Raw genomic sequence first — 21202 nt, forward strand, 5'->3', positions numbered from 1 at the left:
AATTTTTACTACTTTTAAGGTCTTACCACTTCAGGTGTTCATTTCCACTCCCCTGTAAAAGCACATCCCCTTTTTTAAAAATCTCTTTGAGCACCGGAGTACATTATGCCTGGTAAACCAGTGCTGCATGCTTGAACAGCTTTCCTGCTCCACAAGTTAAACACCCCTCAGAGACTTGTGTGATGCTCCTGAGCAGCCTACTTCTCATCTCCCTTCAGACTGAAATTTTATTCTAAAGGTTTCTCTTTTGCTCTCACTGGGACAGTCTGAGCAGTAATTGTGGCTCAGTGGTCCCTTTGAACTAAGCCCCACACGTGGTTGAAGAGCTGCTCGGGTGCAGGCCTTGCACCATCTCACTGCCTCTGCCAACTTTCTGAGGTCCTGTCCAGTGATTAAACTGCTTGTGCAGAGGACAGAGATGAGATCCAGGCTCCCTCCATTTGCCACATCCAAGTCACTGACACGGGAGCCATTAGTGAGGTCAGAGAAAATCCTGAAAAGCAGCATTACCCCGAGTGCTGGGACTCTGGCCAGCTGGGAATTTGGGAGTCACGTAAGTCCTTCATCCCAGCTGTGGAGCCACCAAGTTCCTCGACCCCGAGCAGGAGGCCTGAGAAGAGTTGGGGCTGAAGCTGGGAGAAGGCACTGCTCATCATGCCTGCTCCACGCCCGCAGAAGGAACCTGCTCCCCTTCTGGCACCTGGGCAGCATGGGGCAGGGGCAAGCCTGCTCCAAGATATGCATGTGGCTGGCCTCAGCTCTTGCACACGCAGCCTGAGGAACACGGATCTGAGCTCTGATTCATTTCCATCAGGAGAGCCCAGAGAGACATGTGGGGACAGGTGTTTTCAAGTCAACCCAAGTATTTGTGTGGTGTTGATGTGACTGCAGGTCTGAACAGCTGCGTCTCTGCGGCAGTCCCTTTGCACCCTGAGCACATCAGCGAGGAAAGTGTTGTTTGCAGAGACCTGCTGTGGGCAGAGCCACCCCCAGGCGCCTCAGCAGCTGCTGCTGAGCATTCAGGAGCTCTGCTATCCAAGCAGCACTGGTGCCACCGTGTGCTCTGTGAGGTGCAGCCTCTGCATAGACAGCATAGAGCTGTTTCTGCCTTCCAGTGACCACCTACTGCACGGCCGCTTGCCTGTGGGCATTCTCTGTAGTGTCACTAAAAGACACAATCTGGATAGGTAAGACTGGGTTGTTGATGTGCAGGTGACAGGTGTAATTTAAACACAAAGCTGGCACAAACAGATCAGTCATAGAGTTTTATTCATTTACACCACTTTTACCCACATTTGGATGTTGGATCCAGGCAGCAGAGCACAGTGTTTCTGCTTGTCCAGCACCTGCATTTTTGATTCCTTGACAGAATGAGCCACTGTGTAAAGAAGTACACCCACCTCTGGCTCCACATTAGCCATATAAGCACCCTGCACCTCTCCCATGCATGCATTCAGCCTTGGCCCAAAAGAGCGTCTGAATGGCGAACCAAGCTCTTTCCTGCCATCCCTTTTGCTCTACGTGCCCTGCTGTGGCACTGCCTTTCCCAGCTCATGGATGGCCTTGTTCTCCAGCACCTTCACCTTCTCCTCGCCTGGCTGCAGCACACAGGCCACCATAGCCCTGGCCACTGTTTCCACAGGCACTGAGTAAGCGGTGGGGAAGACTCGAGCTACAGCACCCAGGAACTGCCGAGTTACCCACTCCATGGGCCGGGACTCCTGGCGCTTGCACAGCAGCACCCTGCAGGGTGAGGAGGTAAGGTGAGGTCAGCCTACAGACAGTTCTACAGCTGCACCAGGGCGCAGACCAGCTTCCTGAACCCAAATGGGCTTCAGGGCTTTAGCAGGGCCACAAAATGTGACTGAGCTGAGCCCCTGGACACTCAAATCCTTTTTCCACTGTACTGCCAAAAGCATGATGACAGTTCTCTGAGGGAGCAAGAGCACAGTGCAGCTGAAAGGACACACGTGAGTACTCCCCCTCCATAAGGTCAAGGTCCAAGAGGAGATAATCTCTGACCTATGAGCCCCAACCTCTGCTTTCAGCCCCAGCTTCTTGTCCTTGCATGGCACATGGCAGTAGCATTAGGATGGGCCATGGGAAAATACAGAGCTTGCTTCCTGCAGCATCGGGAAGCAGTCTGCTCATCCATGAGCTGCAATTTCAGCTGGTAGCTTTCTCCACTTCCCCCCACTTATTGATCCTTTTTCTTTCTCCATCTCCCAACCTGCTGCCCTGACAAGCCTCCACCCCAGCCCTGTGACTTCCCTCCTCCACTGCTACTCACGCTGGCCGGAGAATGGTACAGCGATCAAAACCAACAGCCTGGACCAGGTTCTCCACTTCTCCCTGTTAGAGCAGTTGGGCAGGATGAAAGGAGACAAGGATGACTGCAAGCACCATCCCTACCGCCTCCGTGAAGGAGAGAGTTGCTGAGCCGTGGGGAGGATGGCACTAATGTCAGCGTAAAGCTGGAAGAGGCCAGGCAGGGAGCAGCTCTCCAGGACAGGCAGCATGGGGCGAGTGCCCGCAGTGGACACAGACCGTGGGTCAGCAGCGCACCCCTGCAACCATCATGTTAACTGCAACGGGCCGCTCCCGAGAGAAACTGGACTTAGCATGTAGCCTGGGGATGGATCCAGCCGGCACAAGACGCTGGCAGACAGCTGTGAATCCAAGCAGATGTTGGGAGCTGCAGCACACAACATATGGAGAAAAAACCTTTTGCGATAGGTACGGTCCCACCTGGGGAGCCTGTGGGCTCTCCATCCCTGGATAGTTCACATCTCACCGGGACACAGCCCTGAGCCTCCCCACCTAGCTGTGAAGCAGCTTGAGGCTGGGAAGCTGGGACTGGGCTAGAGACCTCAGCGAGTCTTTCTAGGTTTAAAGAGGGAGATAAACACTGCACGCAGGGTTGTGCTGCTTCAGAAGAAGGCAGTCAACACAGCTGTGCAGGCAGCCCCTTCCCTTGTCCCACAGCACCAGGAAGACCCCCAGAGCCATTTGCAACTCCTGAGACCTCAGCTACTCCTTCCTTCACGAGCATCCCAGCATTCTGTGACCCCTGCACGAGCACCAGGAGCCCACCCTGGCCGACTCCTCACCTTCACGCGGAGGTAGAGGAAGCTGCTCTGTGCGTTAGCCCCCTGGGAGGACTGCAGGACAAAGTGTTTGCAGCCCCCTGCCCGCGCCAGCTCTGCTGCCTGCACCACGTAGTCCCGGTCCACCCGGACAAAGCCGTCCTGCGGGTAAAGCGGAGAGGAGGGTCAGCAGGGCAGGGAGCACGCAGGCAGGGCAGGGGGCAAACAGGACCCCTGCTCTCCCAGGGGGAAAGGGGGCCCACTCACTGCGCCAGCCTTGGCCCTGGTGGTGCCCAGGCAGCAGAAGCCCACGTCGTGGCCCTGGAAGGCGGCGGCGTGATCGGCCAGCCGCTCGAAGTCCACCACGGCCTGCTCCTGCGGGGAGGCCGAGGGTCAGCGCGGCCGCCCTGGGACCCCGCGCTCCACGGCCGCCCCCTCCCCGGGACCCGACCCCCCGCACCACGGCCGCCTCTGCCTCCTGGCCCAGGCTCAGCCGGCGCCGCCCGATCAGCGTCACCCGGGCGAAGAGCCGCCGGGACAGCAGCTCCCGCAGCAGCGCCCGGCCCGTCTCCCCCGAGCCGCCCAGGACGAAGCAGGTCCTGCCGCTGCCACCGCTCGGCGCGGCCGCCATTGCGAGGAGCGGCCGGCGGGGCTGGGGCGGGCCCGGGCGGGGGCGGCTGCGCCGCCGCGCTGCGGTGTCGGGCAGGCTGGGGCGGTGCCCCGGGAGCTGCTGCTCCTGCGGGGCTGGGGCGGGCAGCGCGGCGGGGAGCACGGCATGAGGCCGAGCGTAGGTCGGGGCCGTTCCCAGGGCCGGGGAGGGTGTCTGCCCCCCGCCCCGGGGGCTGCCCCAGGGACGCCCGCTCAGCCCCGCTGCTGCGCCCAGCGGGCAGGGAAGGAAGGTGTCGGCTGGTGCGCCCCCCTTGGTGCCCCAGCAGTGGCAGGGCCCAGCGCTGAAAGCGACACCCGAGGGTCCTTGTGCCCGCCCTGCTCAGGCGGAGGGGATGTGACCCGGAAGGATGCTCAGAGGGGTCTGTGACCTGTCGGGCGGTTCCTCTTCAAAAGCCAGTGGGCGCAGTGTGTGCTGTAGGTCACCTCCCCGGCAGTCTTGCAGTGATTCCAGTGAGAAGCAGCCCCCTGTGCCTGAGGAACAAGGGGATGAAACCCACTTCCTAGGGAACTCTCGCTGAGCAGGTCGTGGGATGTGCTGACAAGCACAGAACCCCTGCATCGTGTCCCTGCCTAGACGTTGTCCCTTTGACAGGGATGAGGCTGGTCATGACCAGGGCAGTGCAGGTCCCACCAGGACGTGTTTCTGGAGCAGGCGTGCGGGCACCCCGGGCTCCGCGCAGCCTCTGCCACGGGGCCATCAAGGGGCCCTGCGGCACCTCGATCCCGTTTGTCCTGATTCCTGGGGAGGGAGGTGCAGAGGCCTGAATGGCTGCTTTCGGGATCAGCCAGGCAGTTTTCCAGCCTGGTATGTCTGTCAAGCGCTGCCCGTGGCCGACGGCTGAGGATGAATCCCTGGTGCACGTGCCATTTGCGCGGCAGGACGCGCGTCACGACTGTCACCGGGTTAATGGCTGGCATCCCGCTCTACCTGCCAGTGTGCCGCTGGCACCCACGGCCCTGCACCCCGTCCGTCGGGCTCCGCTCCCCAGCCACAGGCAAACCCAGGTGGGTGCAGGAGGGGGAAGCTGGGAGCTGTTGGGTATTTTAGAGTACTGGGAAAAGTGCTTGAGAGTGGGAGGGGACAGTACAGTGCAACAGTTGTGAAGTACTGGCAGACGTGTATGGGGCATGTGGTATGTTACAGGGTTTCATGGTGTGGTGGGGATACCACTGAGGAGGGGTTGGATCAGGATACATGGATGCGCTTCCAGCGCTCATAGTCTGCTTCTCCTCCATGGCAGGGCCCAGGGGGGCCGGCCAGGCGCCGGGGTGCCCGCTCTCCTGGTTGCATGGAGACATGGTGCCGGCGCGGCGCGGCATTCGACTGCGTGCCGCAGCCGGCAGCCTACTGCCCTGACTGGATGGCAGAGCTCCCCGACGCCCTGCCCCTCTCCCGCCTCTCCATCCCTGGCACCCACGACTCCCTCAGCCTGTTTGGCGGCCGGCGCCTGCGGTGCCAGAGCTGGAACCTGGAGGCCCAGCTGGCGGCCGGCGTCCGCTTCCTGGATGTGCGCTGCAAGCTGTCGCGGGGCGAGCTCCGCGTCTACCACCTCTGCACCTTCCAGCGGGCCAGCCTGAGGGGGGTCCTGCGCCGCACCCTGCGCTTCCTCCGTGCCCACCCCGGCGAGGCCGTGCTCATGCGGATCAAGGAGGAGCTGCCCATCTTCTCCCGGCCGGGCTTCGCTGCCCAGCTGCATCGCTGCCTGCTGGAGGAGGGACAGGGCTGTTTGTGGTGCCAGGAGGAGGTGCCAACGCTGGGCCAGGTGCGTGGGAAGATCGTGGTACTGGAGGCGCTCACGCGGGAGGTGCTGGGCATCCCCTACGAGCAGCTGAGCATCAGCGACGCCTGGAACGTGCTGTCAGTGGAGCGCAAGTGGGCCCGAGTGCGCCGGCACCTGGAGAAGGCAGCTGGCGGGGACTCCACCACCATGTACCTCACCTTCTGCTCCGGCAATGGGCTCTTCACCTGCCCTGAGGAGGTGGCCCGCATTGTGAACCCCCGCTGCTACCAGCACCTGCGGCGCCGGGGCGGGCAGCCCGTGCGCTGGGGGGTGGTCATCATGGACTTCCCCGGCGCGGGGCTTCTCCGGCTCATCGTGGAGAGCAACGGCCTGCAGGCCAATGGACACAGCACAGCAGGCCCCGGCACGCCCGCAGCGCCCTTGCAGCATCCCCGCGGCAGGGGGGACAGACGCCGCAGCCGGCACAGCTCCGCTCGCTGCCTGCGCCGGTGCCCGTCGGGACGGACACTGCTCCCAGCCTCACGCCTCTGCCGAAGGACATCAGTGCCTGTAGAGCAGAAGCGGGTTTCTAGGGCTCGCAGAGCACCAGGAAGCCTTCGTGTGACGATGGTGTGACGGCGGCAGAGGCAGCAGAGAGCTGACAGCCCGGTGGTCGGAGCTGGGCCGCCCGGGGAGCTGCGCCTTGCACATCGCTTTGCCCGGAGGAGCCAGGTACGGTGCTGGGCCAGCCCAGTCCCCTCAGCACAGCAGGGATGGTGGGGAGAGAAGGTCCTGCCTCACCTCCTTTTGGGCCAGTGAGTCCTCCCATAATATCCGCAAAATAGTCATTTTCCTTTCAAGGGTAAATAAAAATAAAAATAAGCTAAGAAAGCACTCCCTATGTTGCCTTACCATTTCCTGTCAGAAAAGTGCAGAAAAAACTTTTTGTTCTTGCTGCTCAGATGTGAAGGAGCCTGTACCCCTCTTCCCATGGCCAGAGCAGGTTAAATTGGTGTCTGTGATCATCTTGGTCTTTAAAGCAGAGCTGCAGGATGTCGGAGATGACAACAAAGGGAAGATCCTTTCCCTTGTTATTTTAGCTTTTGTTTTTTCTTGCAGGGGCTTGCCCCCCAAATCAGGACTCTTAGGGAGAGCCAACTTCAGCAAGTGTTGCCGACCCTGTGCATGGAGAGCTGGATGGCCACAGCAGCAGCGATTCCAAAGGGGCTGCCCCATCCTCGGGATCGCACACCCAGGGGATGCTGCACAGGGCAGAGCCCAGTGATTTGCAACAGCATGGGCAGCGTGGGCAGGGCAGTTTGTAGATTCACAAAAGCAAAGTGATGGGGACATTAAAAAAGACCTTAAAACCAGTGCCAGTGCCTGCCCTACCTGCAGATAATAAATCAGCAATTTAAATAGAACGGCAAGTCAAATGACAGAGGAGTTCCTTGGAGCAGAAGGATAACCAAGATCCCAGAGCAGAAATCATCAAACTGCTGTGTGCTGACGCAGAGAGGTGGGAAAGAGAAGAGGAACTTTTCTAAAAGAGGAAAGCTCAGCCCTGGCCTGTCAAAAGATGAAGGATGTCCTCAAGGATACTTCTGTCTCAGAGGAAAACACAGTGCCTGCCAGAGGGGATGCCCCAGGATTTCCTGGCTGGAGGAGAGGATGTTTTTTGCTGCACAGGGGCTGGCCCTGGTTGGAGACACAGCTCTTGGTGCTGGGCCAGAGAGGGGAACAGGCAATAGTACGCAGTGGGTGAAGAGGTGGCAGACAGAGGAATCTGTCTCTGGGCTTGCTCTGTGAGACAGGAGATGATTGAAATCTCTGCATAAACCAGACATGTGACAAAAGCACTGGTCATGTTCAGGGGGGGTGATGTCCTACTCGTCATCTGCCAATGACTCCACCACCTGTGTTGCCTCTGCACCAAGCCAGTGTGACAGCTCTGGGTGTTGCTGTCATGCTGAGAGGATGGGTGCCGTCAAGGGAGGGCTGGGCAGGTCAGTAGTTGGCTCGGCATTCCAGGGGTGCACAAGGCCATGGGGAGCCAGGGAGGGCACAAGCAGAGCAATCGCAGTTCCCAGGAGCATTTGTTCCAGGCTTTTCACTGCCAAGCCAGTGATGGAGAGCCTTTTCACTGGGCATCACTGCCACTTGGGTAGCCCTGCCCATGCTTCCTGCTGCTCCCTGGCACCTGGCAGCAGCCACATGTGGGTGGCACAGATAAGAGTTTGCCAAACAGGATGCCAGGGGCGTAGGTAACACTGACTTTATCTCACTGCTCGTGTGGTAGGGCGTAAACAAGTGACTCTGCCCACCTGGGGAACCCAGCACCCCTGCCCTGCCAGTGAGCTGGGGCACAGGGTGGGGATGGGGTGCTGGAGTGCAGCTCCATGTGCCACATTCGGGGGCAGCCCTTCAGCCATGCAGGCAGGCCTTGCCCCAAGTGACGACAGGATCACCTAGCCTGCAGAGAAAGTTTTTATCGGGTGCTGCTGCTCTCCTCCAGCACCACCCAAGGAGGGTCTGGCTGCTGGGGTTGTGCACCAGGTGCCATGCTGGGAGACTTGTTCAAAGGCACCCTTCGGCTCAGGGACAGCCTTTGGATCAAACACTCCCTGGGGCCCTGGGGGTGGGGTGGGAATCATCTGCTTCCCGTGCTCAGGAGATGCCTTTTAAAGCTTCAGAGGGAGCTGCCCGAGTTCCCAAGGAGGAACGGGGGGATAGCAGCAATGAGGCTGTACCCCAGGGGTGTGAGTCCTCGCTGGTACCATGCTGTATTCCTGAAGGAGTGCCATCAGGCGCCTCCTTGCTCCAGTGGGCTGCTGAGCCCTCCCCGGGGGCAGGGGGGGCTCCCCACGAAGGTGCCCCCCGTATCGCCGGCAGCAGCTGAGCCGGACGCACTGTGCCAGGGTGACTCGGTTCCTCTGCGGTTCCTCTCTGGGGACATTGCACAAGGAGGGGAGCGGGCTGTGCCACCGTGGGGCGGGAGCCTCTGCTGTAAACAACACACACCCATGCCCCTTCCCCAGAGACAGAGCCTGCGGCAGATCTCTCACGGGAGAGGGAGCATTGCCTCTGTCTATTGCTCAGCGACGGGGCACAGCAAAGGAGGCACGTTTCCGTTGCAGATCCCTGCATCCAGAGGGACAGGGAGGAGGTAATACAAGAAAGTATCTTCGTACCTGCTCCCTCAAATCTGTGCTGAGCAAAGCCCTGGCTTGTAGCTTGAGCTCTACCCTCAGAGTGATGGGCAGAGGGTGCACCATCTTTCCACCTAGGAAATCCCTGCACTGCTCAGGCAGAGACAGGCCCTTCCTTGGTAAGCAAGGCAGCAGGAATCCAGTGGGAGCATGTGTTCTGCAGGATCCTCGATCCCTTCTAGGGAAGCCCACCTTGGAAACCATCCAAGTTGTGAAAGGGCTCCTGGCCATTAACCTTCTTCCAGCAGAGCTGATTTGGGTCTTCTCTCCCTCCTACCGTGTGTACCTTTTTCCACTACCTGCAAAGCAACCCTCAGTATCGGTCCTGCCATGTAGGACCCCCTCTCTGAGCCCAGGTATCTGTGGGCATGGGGTGCCTGATCCCACAAAGTGCTTTGAACTTGGCCATGTACTGCCCTGTACTTTGCAGCAGCAGCAGCAGCTGCCTCTGAGTCTCAGCCACCTTGATTCTGTTTTTAAAACAATACCAGAAGCTATTTGTAGTTACAAAAATAAAGGTGGGAATATTTTTTTTCTACTACTCTACCCTACCCTGCTGGGTTTCAGCAGAAGTGAAACTGGCAGGGGCACAGCCTGCTCTCTCCTTGGGCCATGCACCCACAAACACCTCTCTGAGCCCCAGCAGGTGTCTCATCAGTGGGAGAGGCAGTTCCCACCCTGGTCAGCTGACCCTCAGTATTTGGAGATGCTCTCCTGTCCCAGCAGCTGCCCCTCAGCCTCTCTGCCTGCCTGGATGTTTCTTCCCTTGCTGTAATTCACCACCCTCAGCAGATGAGCTGCTAGAAAGCTCCTGAATTACTGGATATACAGACCCATCCTCAGCAATTCCATAAAAATAGACAATTGCAGTAAAAGATGATGCAAGAAAGATATCCAGAGACAGGAACTGAGTTTCATTTGTATTGACCAAGTAGAAAGTAATTAGTAGGTTAAGACTTTTGTGGGATGGGTTCCTCCTTTTGTTTAGAATGGGTCCCAGTGGAGCAGCATCAGTTTCTTTGGAACTGGAAAATGCATGTGACCTGCATGGCTCTTGCTTGACTTTAGCTGGAAGTGAGCAGAGTGATTCCTGCAGAAAACCCTGCCAAGGCAATTTTACTTATGAGGAGAATGGGGTAAGAGAAGATTTATTATGATTGAAGAATGATTCAAGGGGAGGTGAACACAATTAGGCATATTCCTGAAAATCTGGTGGAAGTTTCTAATGGAAGTTAAGAAGTCAGCGGAAGTTCCTCTGTCATATTATTGGACCTTTCTCATAAAGATAAAGACAGGAAAATACATTGTGTAAAAGTAACTGTTTATAAATGGTATACGAGGATTCATAGCCAGAGCAAAAAGCCTGCGTGCGAGGAGAGCATCCAGCATGAGAGCTGGGAGGCTGTGAGCCACACTCCTGCTCAGCTCCCGTGGGACCTCATCACACCTCATCCCTTCTCTGTCTCCCAACCACCAGCGTGGGTGCTGCCACATGGACATGGTGGGTCAGAGAGGTCTTGGTGCCCTGGGCACCATGGGCTGGGGTTGAACCCTTCCTGGGGGACCTTTTTCCACCTCCTGGGGGGCTCGGGCAATCCTGGCTGGTTGTGGGTCGGCTCCTATGGTTGTCATGTCCTTATGGCAGTGTGGGGATGCACCCAGCTGCCATGCCATGGGGCTGGTGCTGAGCTGAGTCCCACCAGAGCTATGGCCAGTAGGAACCCCACTGTTCCCTTCCAGCCCCAGGTGAGAGAAGGGTTTCTTGGGGTAGGAGAGCCCTGTGGCGAGGGAGGCGGTGATGGGGTGCAGGATGAGGGCTGGCAGTGGGGCTGGGGTGGGAGGGGAAGAGGCCAAGGGCAGGGAGCGATGCTCTGCAGGCTTGGAGGAAGTGTGAGGCACCGCTGCCTGCCGGGGGGCACACACGCCTGGCACTGCCACTGGCTGGGCAAGGCGTGTCTGCAGCACAGCATGGTAGGTCCTGCTCCTTTCCTTGGGGATGACTCGGGGTCTGCCTGGAAAAAGGGATTTAGAGGAGGGCAGGGCTGTGGGCAAGCACTGAGAGGAACTAGTGCCAGTGTCGGGGGCTGGGGGACACACACAGACTGCCCCAGAGACACCCTGCCTGGGTGACCCCAGGCACACAGGGCACTGCCACTGCAAGGCAGGTGCCAGCCCTGGATGAGCGGGAAGGGCTGGGGGGCCACAGGACACGCTCTGAACTTGGGGACTCCGCAGAAGTGAACTGCATTGCCAGCAGTGTCTCCCTCACTGCCCAGCTGTGCTGCAGGCACAGCTCCTCAAAGTACCTCACTGGAAGGGCCCTTTCTTCAGCAGCAGCACCACCATCCATGCCTGTGTGTGAGCTGGCACAAGAAACGTGCCCTCGTGTGTACCAGGACTGCGTGGCAGCACTGTGGGTGCCTGTGTGAGCCTCTTGGCATGTGCATGCTCATGTCTCCCTCCCTGTCAGGGCACTGCTGTGGGTCTGCAACCTGCTGGGAGGACACGGACTCTGGGCTCTCGTGGCATCTACCTGGGCATCGCTGCCATCACATGGGGTAAGTCACCCACCACCCGCTCAGTAAGCCCTGTGTGACCCTGCTGCCCAGGAGTCTGCAGGTCTGGGAAACCTGAGCAGGGCAGCTCCAGTGTTATTTTGGAGGGTCATCAGTCACAACCCTCGTGGATGCCAGCTCCAGGGCTGGATCCTCCTGGGCTGGGAGGGGGCTGTGTGCTCAGGCCAGCTTCCTCCAGGCAGTGTATGTTCCCCCAGGGAGGGCTCGGCCGCATGTGGGGTCCCTGCAGGGTGTCTGGTTCCCCACATGCAGCATTGCAGTTGGTGCACCCAACTGTGAACTGGAGAAAGGCAGCAGCAGCTCTGCCCACTGCCTACACCCACTCTGGTGGTACATCCACCACTGCCCGTGCTGCAGAGTTGGGCACGGACACAGGCACAGGGCACACAGGTGCAAGGGTTGGGAGCACAGCTGGGGCAGCTTCACGCAGAACTAGAGCTGCTAATTGACATCAGGAGGAGAAACCAGAGTAGAGAAGAATTTGTTTTTGCTGCCTGTAGGGTATTTCCTTCACATGCTGGCATTGCACAGAGCAAAGCCTGCTGGTGACTGCTCTGTCCCTGGAAATCCTCTGTGAGCTGAACTATTTTCCAAAGGACCTTTCATGATTGAGCTAAGGAACAGAAATGAGGCAAATGCAGAAGTGTTAGGAGGAGTCTGAGATTTAGCTCTGAGGGGAAAACAAAAATGCAAAGGCAGCCTGAGTGGGGAGGGTGCTGAGCACCACCCTGGGAAGAGGTATCAGGGCTGCCAAGGGAGCCAAGGGGTTGGCTGGGGAGGCAGTGAGGGCCAGGAGGGGGCGGTGGGAACTGAGGGTGGGGCAGGCTCCCAGAAGGTGCCCTGAGCTCCTGTCCTGGAGCCCCAAATTCCCAAAGTGTAAAGATGAGGGCTGTGGTGGGAAACCACATTTTCCTCAGCTTCAGTTTTTGTTGAACAAAGTGGATAGTTTGCTCTTTCACAAGGAAAACTAGACAAATTATGAGAATTTAGAAAATTCTTAGAAAAATATATAATTATTGGCCAAACTACAGCTCTAATTAGACTTGAGAAGTCCTAAATTTGTATCTAATCTGTGGTGCCCAGACCTTTGCATAACTGCAGTGTGGTGTGCTCTCCTGAGACACAGGGCACCCCAGGCTGGTTGTTTGGAGCAGACTTTTATTCCCAACTCATTTTCTGAACAAATGAAGATATGAATCCCATATCAATTTCAGCTGTTGGGGAGATAGATACCTATTTCTGGGGAGAAGAGAGGAAGCTTCTTTTTGTGGCTAAAACCCTATGATTGCATAAAGTTGTGGTGTGAAATAAGTGGCAGTAAATAAGAGCAGGGTTTCAGCAAAGTGTCCTTCAGTTGTGGGTGTGGGTTCCAGTTAATCTCTGGCCTTGCCCTGCCTGGTGGGCATGACCAGGACGTGAGTTTGACTTTTGTAAGATCTTGTTTTGCAACACTGAGTTTTACAAGACTCCTCAGACCATCTCTAGCTCAGATGAGCAGGTTGGGATCCAAATGCTTTGGGGGTGAGGGCACACTTGTTCCTCTGTCTTGCTCCAATCTGACTCTCATATAGCACTGTAAGAAAAGGAAGAAAACCGAAGTGGTACACTTCTGCACTCAAGGAAGGAACCGTGTTTAAGGACCCATCTTAAAGTGGGGTTTTCCTCTTTGGGAAACTTTTTTGTGGGCAGGGGAACAGGGCCATGGGGCTGGGTTTTCAATACTTGTGCTGGAGAAGGGGTTGGCATCACCATTAGGGGTTCTTCTGCCACCTGCACTCTGCCTGCCCCGTGTTGCCCACTGTCTCAGCCTTCACCCTATCTCCCCCATCTTCCTCATCCCTGTGCTGTCCCCCTGTTTTCAGTTCCTTCTGCCATGCCTGATCTACCCAGGTCTCCATGTACCCTTAACGCCACATTCTCATCCACACTTGTCCTTTCATCCCATCCCCTCACTCAGCTGATCACTGGCCAGGCTTAGCCCATCCTCATGTCCTAAGGGATCCCATCCCTGACCTGGCTCCATCCTTTCTGCATTGATCCCAGATTTCATCTTCTCTCACAGGTATGGTGTTGTGGAAGGAGGTGGGTGCCTGGAAGTACTACTACAGTGACCGAGGGGACTACACGTGGGACCAGGCCAGGAATTACTGCCAGACCTTCTTTACTGACCTGGTGGCGATCCAGAACAAGGCGGAGATCGAGTACCTCAACGAGAACCTGCCCCGCCACGGGAGCTACTACTGGATTGGCATCCGCAAGCTGGGAGGCATCTGGACCTGGGTGGGCACCAGGAAGGTTCTGACAAAGGAGGCGGAGAACTGGGCAGTTGGGGAGCCCAACAACCGCCGCTCCAACCAGGACTGCGTGGAGATCTACATCAAGCGGAAGGACCAGTCAGGCAAATGGAATGACGAGCCCTGCAGCCGGAAAAAGAAGGCGCTGTGTTACAAGGGTTAGTAGAGGAACTGTGGCCCAGGACTGGGTGGGCTGGGGATCACCAGGGTGGCCAGCAGCTCCTGATGACCATCCTCTGTGTGTGTGCAGCCTCCTGCCAGGCCTCCTCATGCAGCCAGCGCGGCGAGTGCGTGGAGACCATCGGGAGCTACCGCTGCGAGTGCTACCCCGGCTTCCACGGCCCTGAATGCGAGTATGGTGAGCCATCCACACCCATCCTTCTCTCCCTGCTGGAGAGCCAGCGCCTCGGTGGCAAACTGGGCAAGTTCCCTGTGCTCCTAATGGGCTGGCAGTGATGTGTCTCTCCCAGTTGTGCAGTGTGCTGAGCTGAAGCCCAAGGGAGTGCACATGAACTGCAGCCATCCCTATGGAAACTTCAGCTACAACTCCACCTGCGTGTTTGGGTGCCAGGAGGGGTTCAAGCAGCAAGGCATGGGAACACTGAGGTGCCTGCCTTCCCAGCAGTGGTCAGCAGACATCCCCATCTGCACAGGTAGGACCTGTCAGGGGCTGGGGGTCTCAGGGATGCGGCATTGCTGCTTTAGGGGAACCAGCACTATGCGCCCAACGCTGCTCAGGGAAGCCTTGCTATGCCCCTGCCCCTGCCCTGTGTGGAAGCATCTCCTGGTGCTGCATGTGGGAGGTGATTCCCTCATGAGGCTGCAATGGGCAGAGCAGCTGTGAGCTCTGGATAAGCCCCCTGCTCTGCCTGGCTGTCCCTGTGCCTTTGCTCGCTGTCCTGAATTACACCCAGATGTCAGCACCCTGTGTGCACTAAGCAAGGGGTCTGGATGGTGTCTTTGCACCTCTGTCAACCCAGTGGCACGGTCTTCACCTCCCCAAGCCCATGCTGCTCTGACTTGGGAAGATGCTTGGCATCTTGAAGGTCCACAGAAAAAAGAGGGGCTGCTGTCCTGCAGCCAGGGGAAGGGGGTATCCTGGCAGGCCACTTTGAGCCACTTTGAGTGGGGACAAGGACCCATGAAATGAGGTTAGATATAAGCTGAGAGGGACAGAGCGTGGCAGGAAGCCACAGAGGCTGCAGGGGCAGGGAAAGTCTTCCTGTTTGTGGCTTGAGGGCTTGCAGCCAGGCACCAGGCGTCCCAGGGAAGTGCTGGGCTTTTTTGTGGGTGTGAGAGTCTTGCTCCACCTTTCCTGTGCCACAGCCTTGGACAAGGATGGGACGAGTAAAGGACTGGAGCAGACATGGGATGAAACTGGGGACCCTCTCTATTGGGAGACCCAGCAGAAGCTGTCAGGGGCCAAGCAGCATCTCTGTACATATATTCTTTAAAAAGAAAGCCTGCCTTGAAGTTAGTGTTGCAAATGATGCCTGTCTAAGGTGTGCCTGTAGTCCAACACAGTGCTTATTTTAGGCACCTGAGACCAGCAAAATTTTCTGCAGTTAAAAGCAACACTTATGGAGCTGTGATGTGATTATTCTGTAGCCAGCATCCCCAGCAGGAGCAAGAGCTGGCTCCCAATTTTGTGGAAGTCCCCCCAGGCAAGCTGGGCTCTGCCTGCCTGCTCCAGGCTTTTCAAGTTCCCAGAGGCTTGTTTTCCCAGCTCGTTGTTTTTTGTCCTGTTGGCTGTATGTATGATTGATTTTTGTTTCTTGCAAAGAATTAGGCTGGTCAGACAGTTGCCTGTGATAACAAAGCAGTGTTAGCAAGCACTGCCAGTTGGGCTTACTCCAAAAATGAGCAGAGGTTCCTACTGTGGTGAGGCTGATGGTGCTGTGAGGGCTGTGAAGGACAAGGCTGCCTGCCCTGTCTAAACTGTGCCCTGTGCCTGCCTGCAGCTGTTGCGTGCTCATTGTTGGCTGGCCCCAAAATGGGCTGGGTCAATTGCTCCCACCCACATGACATGTTCACCAATAGACACCTCTGGGAATTCTGTGGGGCACCAGACTTGCCTGTAAAACATCTATAAAAGGAAAAGTCTACCTAGGAAAGTGTTTGGTGTTGGTCTGAAAGCTGAAGGCACAGCGGATGGGGTGTGTTTCAGCTGGGCTGGGTGATGAGGGTGTTAGATGTCCTCCTGGCACTAGCCTGTGGTCGTCCTGCAGGCAGCAGAACCACTCACCCCAGTAAATACTGGGTGCTGCCCTGGCATGCAGCAAAGCACATCCTGGCCACAACCTGGGGAGGCTGGCACACAACCCTTGTAGCCATTGCCGTCATCCCATCCTGGTCCTCTACAGCCCCAAAGCCATCCCCCTGCCACTGCGACAAGGATAGAGTCAGGTCTCTGCTCCAATAAAGGGAGGTAGGCAAGTAGACTGCAGCAGCTGTGGTCCTTCATCCCAGGGCCTTCAATCCAGGGTAGTGCAAGGGATAAACAGGGCTCTTGCAGAGCAGCAATTGTGTGCCCCCCAAGCAAATCACTCGTTGGGCAGAAAAAGCATTGTAACAACTACTGTTTTTGAAGAGGTGAGTCTGGGTGAGAAAGGCAAGTTGAAGACATATCACCATAGATTTGGTTTCCTTTGACTTGGATTCAGCCCTAACCCTTAGATTTAACTTCATCTATCCTGTCTCTGAGACTTGCTCTCCTATTGCAGCCATCGCCTGCCCGGTGCTCAGAGCTCCAGACTGGGGAGAGCTGAACTGCTCCCACCTCCACGGAGACTTCTCCTTTGGCTCCACGTGTTCCTTCTCCTGCCAGACGGGGTTCGCACTCATGGGGTCAGAGAGCCGCAAGTGCACAGCCATGGGGACGTGGACAGGGGATGCCCCACGTTGTGAAGGTAGAGCTGCTGCCAGAGTGCAGGGTGTCATTTTGCCATGGGGTGACACTGTGATGTTCCCCATCCCCTTGGTCCCAGAATTTTAATCTCCCAGTTCCCAAGCTCCTGCTTGAAGTGTACCTCTTCATTCTGCAGCCATTTCCTGCCCAGTACTCAGTGCTCCAGAACGGGGAGATGTGAACTGCTCCCATCTCCATGGCAATTTCACCTTTGGCTCCACATGTACCTTCTCCTGCCGGACGGGGTTTGTGCTGATGGGGCCAGAGCATCGTGAGTGCACGGTCATGGGGACCTGGACTGGAGACATCCCAGGCTGTGAAGGTATTGCTGCTGCTTAAGCTGTCACAGGCCTCTGGCTGACCATGGAATGGTTCTCCAGTGTTGTAGTCCTTTTATTCCAACAGTTTATCCTTGCAGTCCCCAGATTCCTGCTTGAAGTGTGTCTCTGTCCTTTCAGCCGTCACCTGCCCTGTGCTCAAGGCACCAGACCAAGGAGAGCTGAACTGCTCCCATCTCCATGGGAACTTCACCTTTGGTTCTACATGTGCCTTCTCCTGCCAGAAAGGGTTTGTGCTGATGGGGCCAGACTTCTCTGAGTGCATGGCCACAGGGACCTGGTCTGAAGACACTCCACACTGTGAAGGTAGAGCTGCTGCTAGAGCTCAAGGTGTCACAGGCCTTGGGGTCACACTTGGGTTTTTCCAAGCCTCTCAGATTGAACAGTTTAGCCTCATAGTACCTAGGGTCCTGCTTGAAGTTTTTCTCTATCCTTGCAGCTATTGCCTGTCCAGTGATCAGTGCTCCAGACTGGGGAGAGCTGAACTGCTCCCATCTCCATGGCAGTTTCACCTTTGGCTCCACGTGTGCCTTCTCCTGCCAGACGGGATTTCTGCTGAAGGGGTCAGAGACCCGTGAGTGCATGGCCACAGGGACCTGGACTGGTGACACCCCACAGTGCAAAGGTAGAGTTGCTTCTCAAGGTGTCGCAGGCCTTGGAGTGACCGTGGGATGCTCTTGGATGTCTTGGTCCTCTCATTCCAACAGCTGAGCCATGTAGTCCACAGACTCTCACTTGAAATGTGCTTCTTTACCCTGCAGCCATCACCTGCCCAGCACTCAGTGCTCCAGACCAGGGAGAGCTGAACTGCTCTCACGTCCATGGAGACTTTGCCTTCAGCACCATATGTGCCTTCTCCTGCCAGATGGGGTTTGCACTGATTGGGCCAGAGAGCCGTGAGTGCACGGCCGCAGGGACATGGACAGGGGATGCAACACGATGTGAAGGTAGAGCTGCTGCTCAAGACGTCTCAGGCCGTGGGTTGACCTGGGATGTTCTTCATTGTTTTGGTCCTCTCATCCTAAGAGTTCAGCATTGCAGTCCCCAAGGTCCTTCCTGAAGTGTGCTTTTTTGCCCTGCAGCCATCACCTGCCCGGTGCTCAGTGCTCCAGACCAGGGAGAGCTGAACTGCTCCCACCTCCACGGAGACTTTTCCTTTGGCTCCACATGTGCCTTCTCCTGCCAGACAGGTTTTGCACTGATTGGACCAGAGAGCCGTGAGTGCATGGCCACGGGAGTCTGGACTGGGGACACACCACAGTGCAAAGGTATTGCTGCTGCTCAAGGTGTCACATGCCTCAGGTTGATCATGGGACCCTCTTGGTCCTCTCATTCCAGCAGTTTAGCCTCATAGTACCCAGGCTCCTGCTTGAAAGTGTCTCTCTGTCCCTGCAGCCATTGCCTGTCCAGTGCTCAGTGCTCCAGACCAGGGAGAGCTGAACTGCTCCCACCTCCACGGAGACTTCTCCTTTGGCTCCACGTGTGCCTTCTCCTGCCAGACAGGGTTCGCACTCATGGGGTCAGAGAGCCGCAAGTGCACAGCCATGGGGACGTGGACAGGGGATGCCCCCCGTTGTGAAGGTAGAGCTGCTGCCAGAGTGCAGGGTGTCATTTGCCTTGGGGTGACACTGTGATGTTTCCCATCCCCTTGGTCCCAGAATTTTAATCTCCCAGTTCCCAAGCTCCTGCTTGAAGTGTACCTCTTCATTCTGCAGCCATTTCCTGCCCAGTACTCAGTGCTCCAGAACGGGGAGATGTGAACTGCTCCCATCTCCATGGCAATTTCACCTTTGGCTCCACATGTGCCTTCTCCTGCCAGACGGGGTTTGTGCTGGTGGGGCCGGAGAGTCGGGAGTGCACAGCCATGGGGACATGGACGGCACATGCCCCACGCTGTGAAGGTAGAGCTGCTGCCAGAGCTCAGTGTGTCACTGGCCTTGGGGTGGCGCTAGGATGTTCCCCAGCCCCCTGGTCCTGACACTCTAGTCTCCCAGGCTCCTTTCTGAGGTGTGCCTCTTTACCCTTGCAGCCATCAAATGCTCAGCAGTGACCACCCCCAAGATGGGCCAGGCTGTCTGCTCCCACCCGCTTGGGGACTTCACCTTTGGCTCCACGTGTGCCTTCTCCTGCCAGAAAGGGTTTGTGCTGACGGGGCCAGGAAGCCGCAAGTGCACAGCCATGGGGACCTGGACTGGGGACACCCCACAATGCAAAGGTAGGTCTCATGATCTCACACCTGTCTGGCAGTGCTCTCTTGTAGCAGACTGCTTTCTCCAGCGCTCCAGTCTGTCGGTTCATCCCCTGGCTTCCCAGCCCAAGTATCCCTGTCTCACTACCTTCAGTCCTGTCCTCTTAATACTGCTGCTGTGCTTTATCTCCAGCCATCAGCTGCCCAGTGCTGGGCCCCCCCAGCAGAGGCCAGCTGAGCTGCTCTCACATGCATGGGAACTTCACCTACAACTCCACATGCACCTTTTCCTGTGAGGAGGGGTTTGTTCGGATGGGAGCAGAGGTGCTGCGGTGTGAGGCCACAGGGAACTGGACCAGGCATCCTCCTGTCTGTACAGGTACAGTGGGACCCCCCTGCTCCTCTAGCACTGCAGGGTGCAGCTTTCTTGCAGGAACATCTTGAATGTGGTGAGGGGCACTTCAGGGGCTGAGAAGTCCTGGCAACTTTCTAACTTGTGGGTCTGTGGATCTGTTTCAGAGGATGGTGCCTTCTTAAAGCAAGTCCTGGCTTACAGCAGTGGCACAGCCCTGACAGTAGCTGGTCTTGTGCTCTCTGGGGGACTCATTGCCATCCTTATCAAGCGCCTCAGTGACAGAGGTATGGAAACACATCCCACAGCCCACCCTAGCTTTGCCCTGAGGCTCTCAGGCCAGGTGGTTATGGAGTCCCTGGGAGGGTGGGATGATTAGAGGAGTTTAACAGTGGGACTGCCTCAATCCAAGTGTCTTATTTGCTTCAAGTTGCATGGTTATGTGGCAGTTTGTTGAGCTGATAGTGTCAGCAGCCAGCTTTGGAGGGCAGAGCCAGATAAACACCCTCACTGTGAAGAAGACAGGAAATGCTTCAGGCCCCCCCGTGCTCCATCCCATACTTCTGCTCCAGCTTCTCATGACCTTCACTAAACATCTGTTTTTTTCTTTTCTATTTACTCTATCCCCATGGACATTTCAACATCATTATCAGAGGAGAAGAAGAAGCTCCTGAACCCCACCAGGTGAGAGCCATGCCCTGTGACTCTCACAGCCCAATAGTCACTCAGATCTGCCTGTGTGAGGCTGCTTATATATGCAGTGGGAGCATCTTGTGGGCTCACAGGGCTGTGTTAACCCCTGCCCTTCATGCACTCCTGCACTATCCAAGGTGACACCCTTGTGTTTGCCCTGCAGTGACTTAGGATCACCAGGCACCTTCACCAATGCAGCGTATGATGCCAACCTGTGAGGTGAGTGCTGTCAAGACACTCACAGCACCCTGTTCAAAATTCACCTGGGCATCCATCCTCCTGGCTGGAGTGCTCCCAGGTGGGGACAACCTTGGGGACCAAAGCAAGTAACACCAGCTCTGTCTCTTCTGTGCTTCCAGCTCGCCCACGACTGAACCCCACCATGTCCTCCAGTGCTGCACGCCCAGCAGGAGCTGCTGCTGGGGCCCAGAGGGACTCCATGCCTGAAGCTGCAGCCTGGACCAGTGCTGCCTGTGGAGACTGTGCCCATGGTGCATGTACCACCTGGAGGGGAAGCTGCCTCCAGGAAAGATGGCTGGAGACCTGTCTGGGGCCTTGAGCCACTGTCTCATGTGGGCAGTGTGCTGCTTGGCCTGTGGACATTCCCGGTAGGGAATTTGGACATTCCCCCTAAGCTGCCCTATTCGTGCTTTCAGGGACGGGCTTGTGTCAGCAGGGCCCAAATAAATGCCTGTGTCTAACCAGTGTCTCTGTGTGCTTGGGAGAGGGGGAAGGTCTCCATCAAATAGTGTGGCCACCGGGACCAGGGAAGTGATTCTTCCCTACTCGGTACTGCTGAGGTTGCACCTCAAGTACTATGTCCAGCTCTGGGCCCTTCAGTTCTGGAAGGACATTGAGGTGCTGGAGCAGATCCAGGAACAAAGCTGGTGAAGGAGCTGGAACACGAGTGTGATGAGAGGTGGGGTTGTTTAACCTCAAGAAGAGGATGTTCAGGGGAGATCTGCTCACTCTCTACAACTCCCTGAAAGGAGGTCATAGCCAGCTGGGGATGGTCTCTTCTCCTGGGCAACTAGCAACAGGACGAGATGACACAGCCTTAAGCTGTACCAGGGGAGGTTCGGGTTGGATATTAGGAGGAATTTCTTCACAGAAAGGGTGATTAGACATTGGATTAGACTGCACAGTGTGGAGCCACCGTCCCTGGAGG

At 56.8% G+C, this 21202-nt stretch overlaps 3 protein-coding genes across 3 annotated transcripts; 2 read left to right on the forward strand and 1 right to left on the reverse strand.

The window, feature by feature from the left end:
- Positions 1-1389: 1389 nt before the first annotated feature.
- On the reverse strand, positions 1390-3752 carry HTATIP2 (HIV-1 Tat interactive protein 2). Its single transcript, XM_027902938.1, has 5 exons — positions 3547-3752; positions 3354-3461; positions 3111-3248; positions 2291-2352; positions 1390-1743 (listed from the first exon to the last, which is right to left on the reverse strand). Exons 1-5 carry the CDS (start codon positions 3715-3717, stop codon positions 1518-1520), a joined length of 705 nt encoding a protein of 234 aa, XP_027758739.1. The 5' UTR covers positions 3718-3752; the 3' UTR covers positions 1390-1517.
- Positions 3753-4175: 423 nt separating this feature from the next.
- LOC114067473 (1-phosphatidylinositol phosphodiesterase-like) lies at positions 4176-6535 on the forward strand. Its single transcript, XM_027902935.1, has 2 exons — positions 4176-4760; positions 4997-6535. The coding sequence occupies exons 1-2, from the start codon at positions 4521-4523 to the stop codon at positions 6110-6112; spliced, it is 1356 nt and encodes a 451-aa protein (XP_027758736.1). The 5' UTR covers positions 4176-4520; the 3' UTR covers positions 6113-6535.
- A 3490-nt stretch (positions 6536-10025) lies between these two features.
- On the forward strand, positions 10026-20709 carry LOC114067472 (P-selectin-like). Its single transcript, XM_027902934.1, has 19 exons — positions 10026-10186; positions 11156-11243; positions 13324-13713; positions 13806-13913; positions 14026-14208; positions 16279-16464; positions 16600-16785; positions 16922-17107; positions 17241-17426; positions 17563-17748; positions 17884-18069; positions 18197-18382; positions 18517-18702; positions 18831-19016; positions 19183-19368; positions 19509-19628; positions 19995-20025; positions 20198-20253; positions 20394-20709. The coding sequence occupies exons 1-18, from the start codon at positions 10178-10180 to the stop codon at positions 20250-20252; spliced, it is 2844 nt and encodes a 947-aa protein (XP_027758735.1). The 5' UTR covers positions 10026-10177; the 3' UTR covers position 20253; positions 20394-20709.
- The last annotated feature ends 493 nt before the right edge of the window (positions 20710-21202 follow it).

Source organism: Empidonax traillii, unplaced genomic scaffold (assembly GCF_003031625.1).
Source record: "Empidonax traillii isolate 1590-97213 ecotype Southwest subspecies unplaced genomic scaffold, ASM303162v1 scaffold923:size341358, whole genome shotgun sequence".
In the NCBI taxonomy this organism is placed as follows: Eukaryota; Metazoa; Chordata; class Aves; order Passeriformes; family Tyrannidae; genus Empidonax; species Empidonax traillii.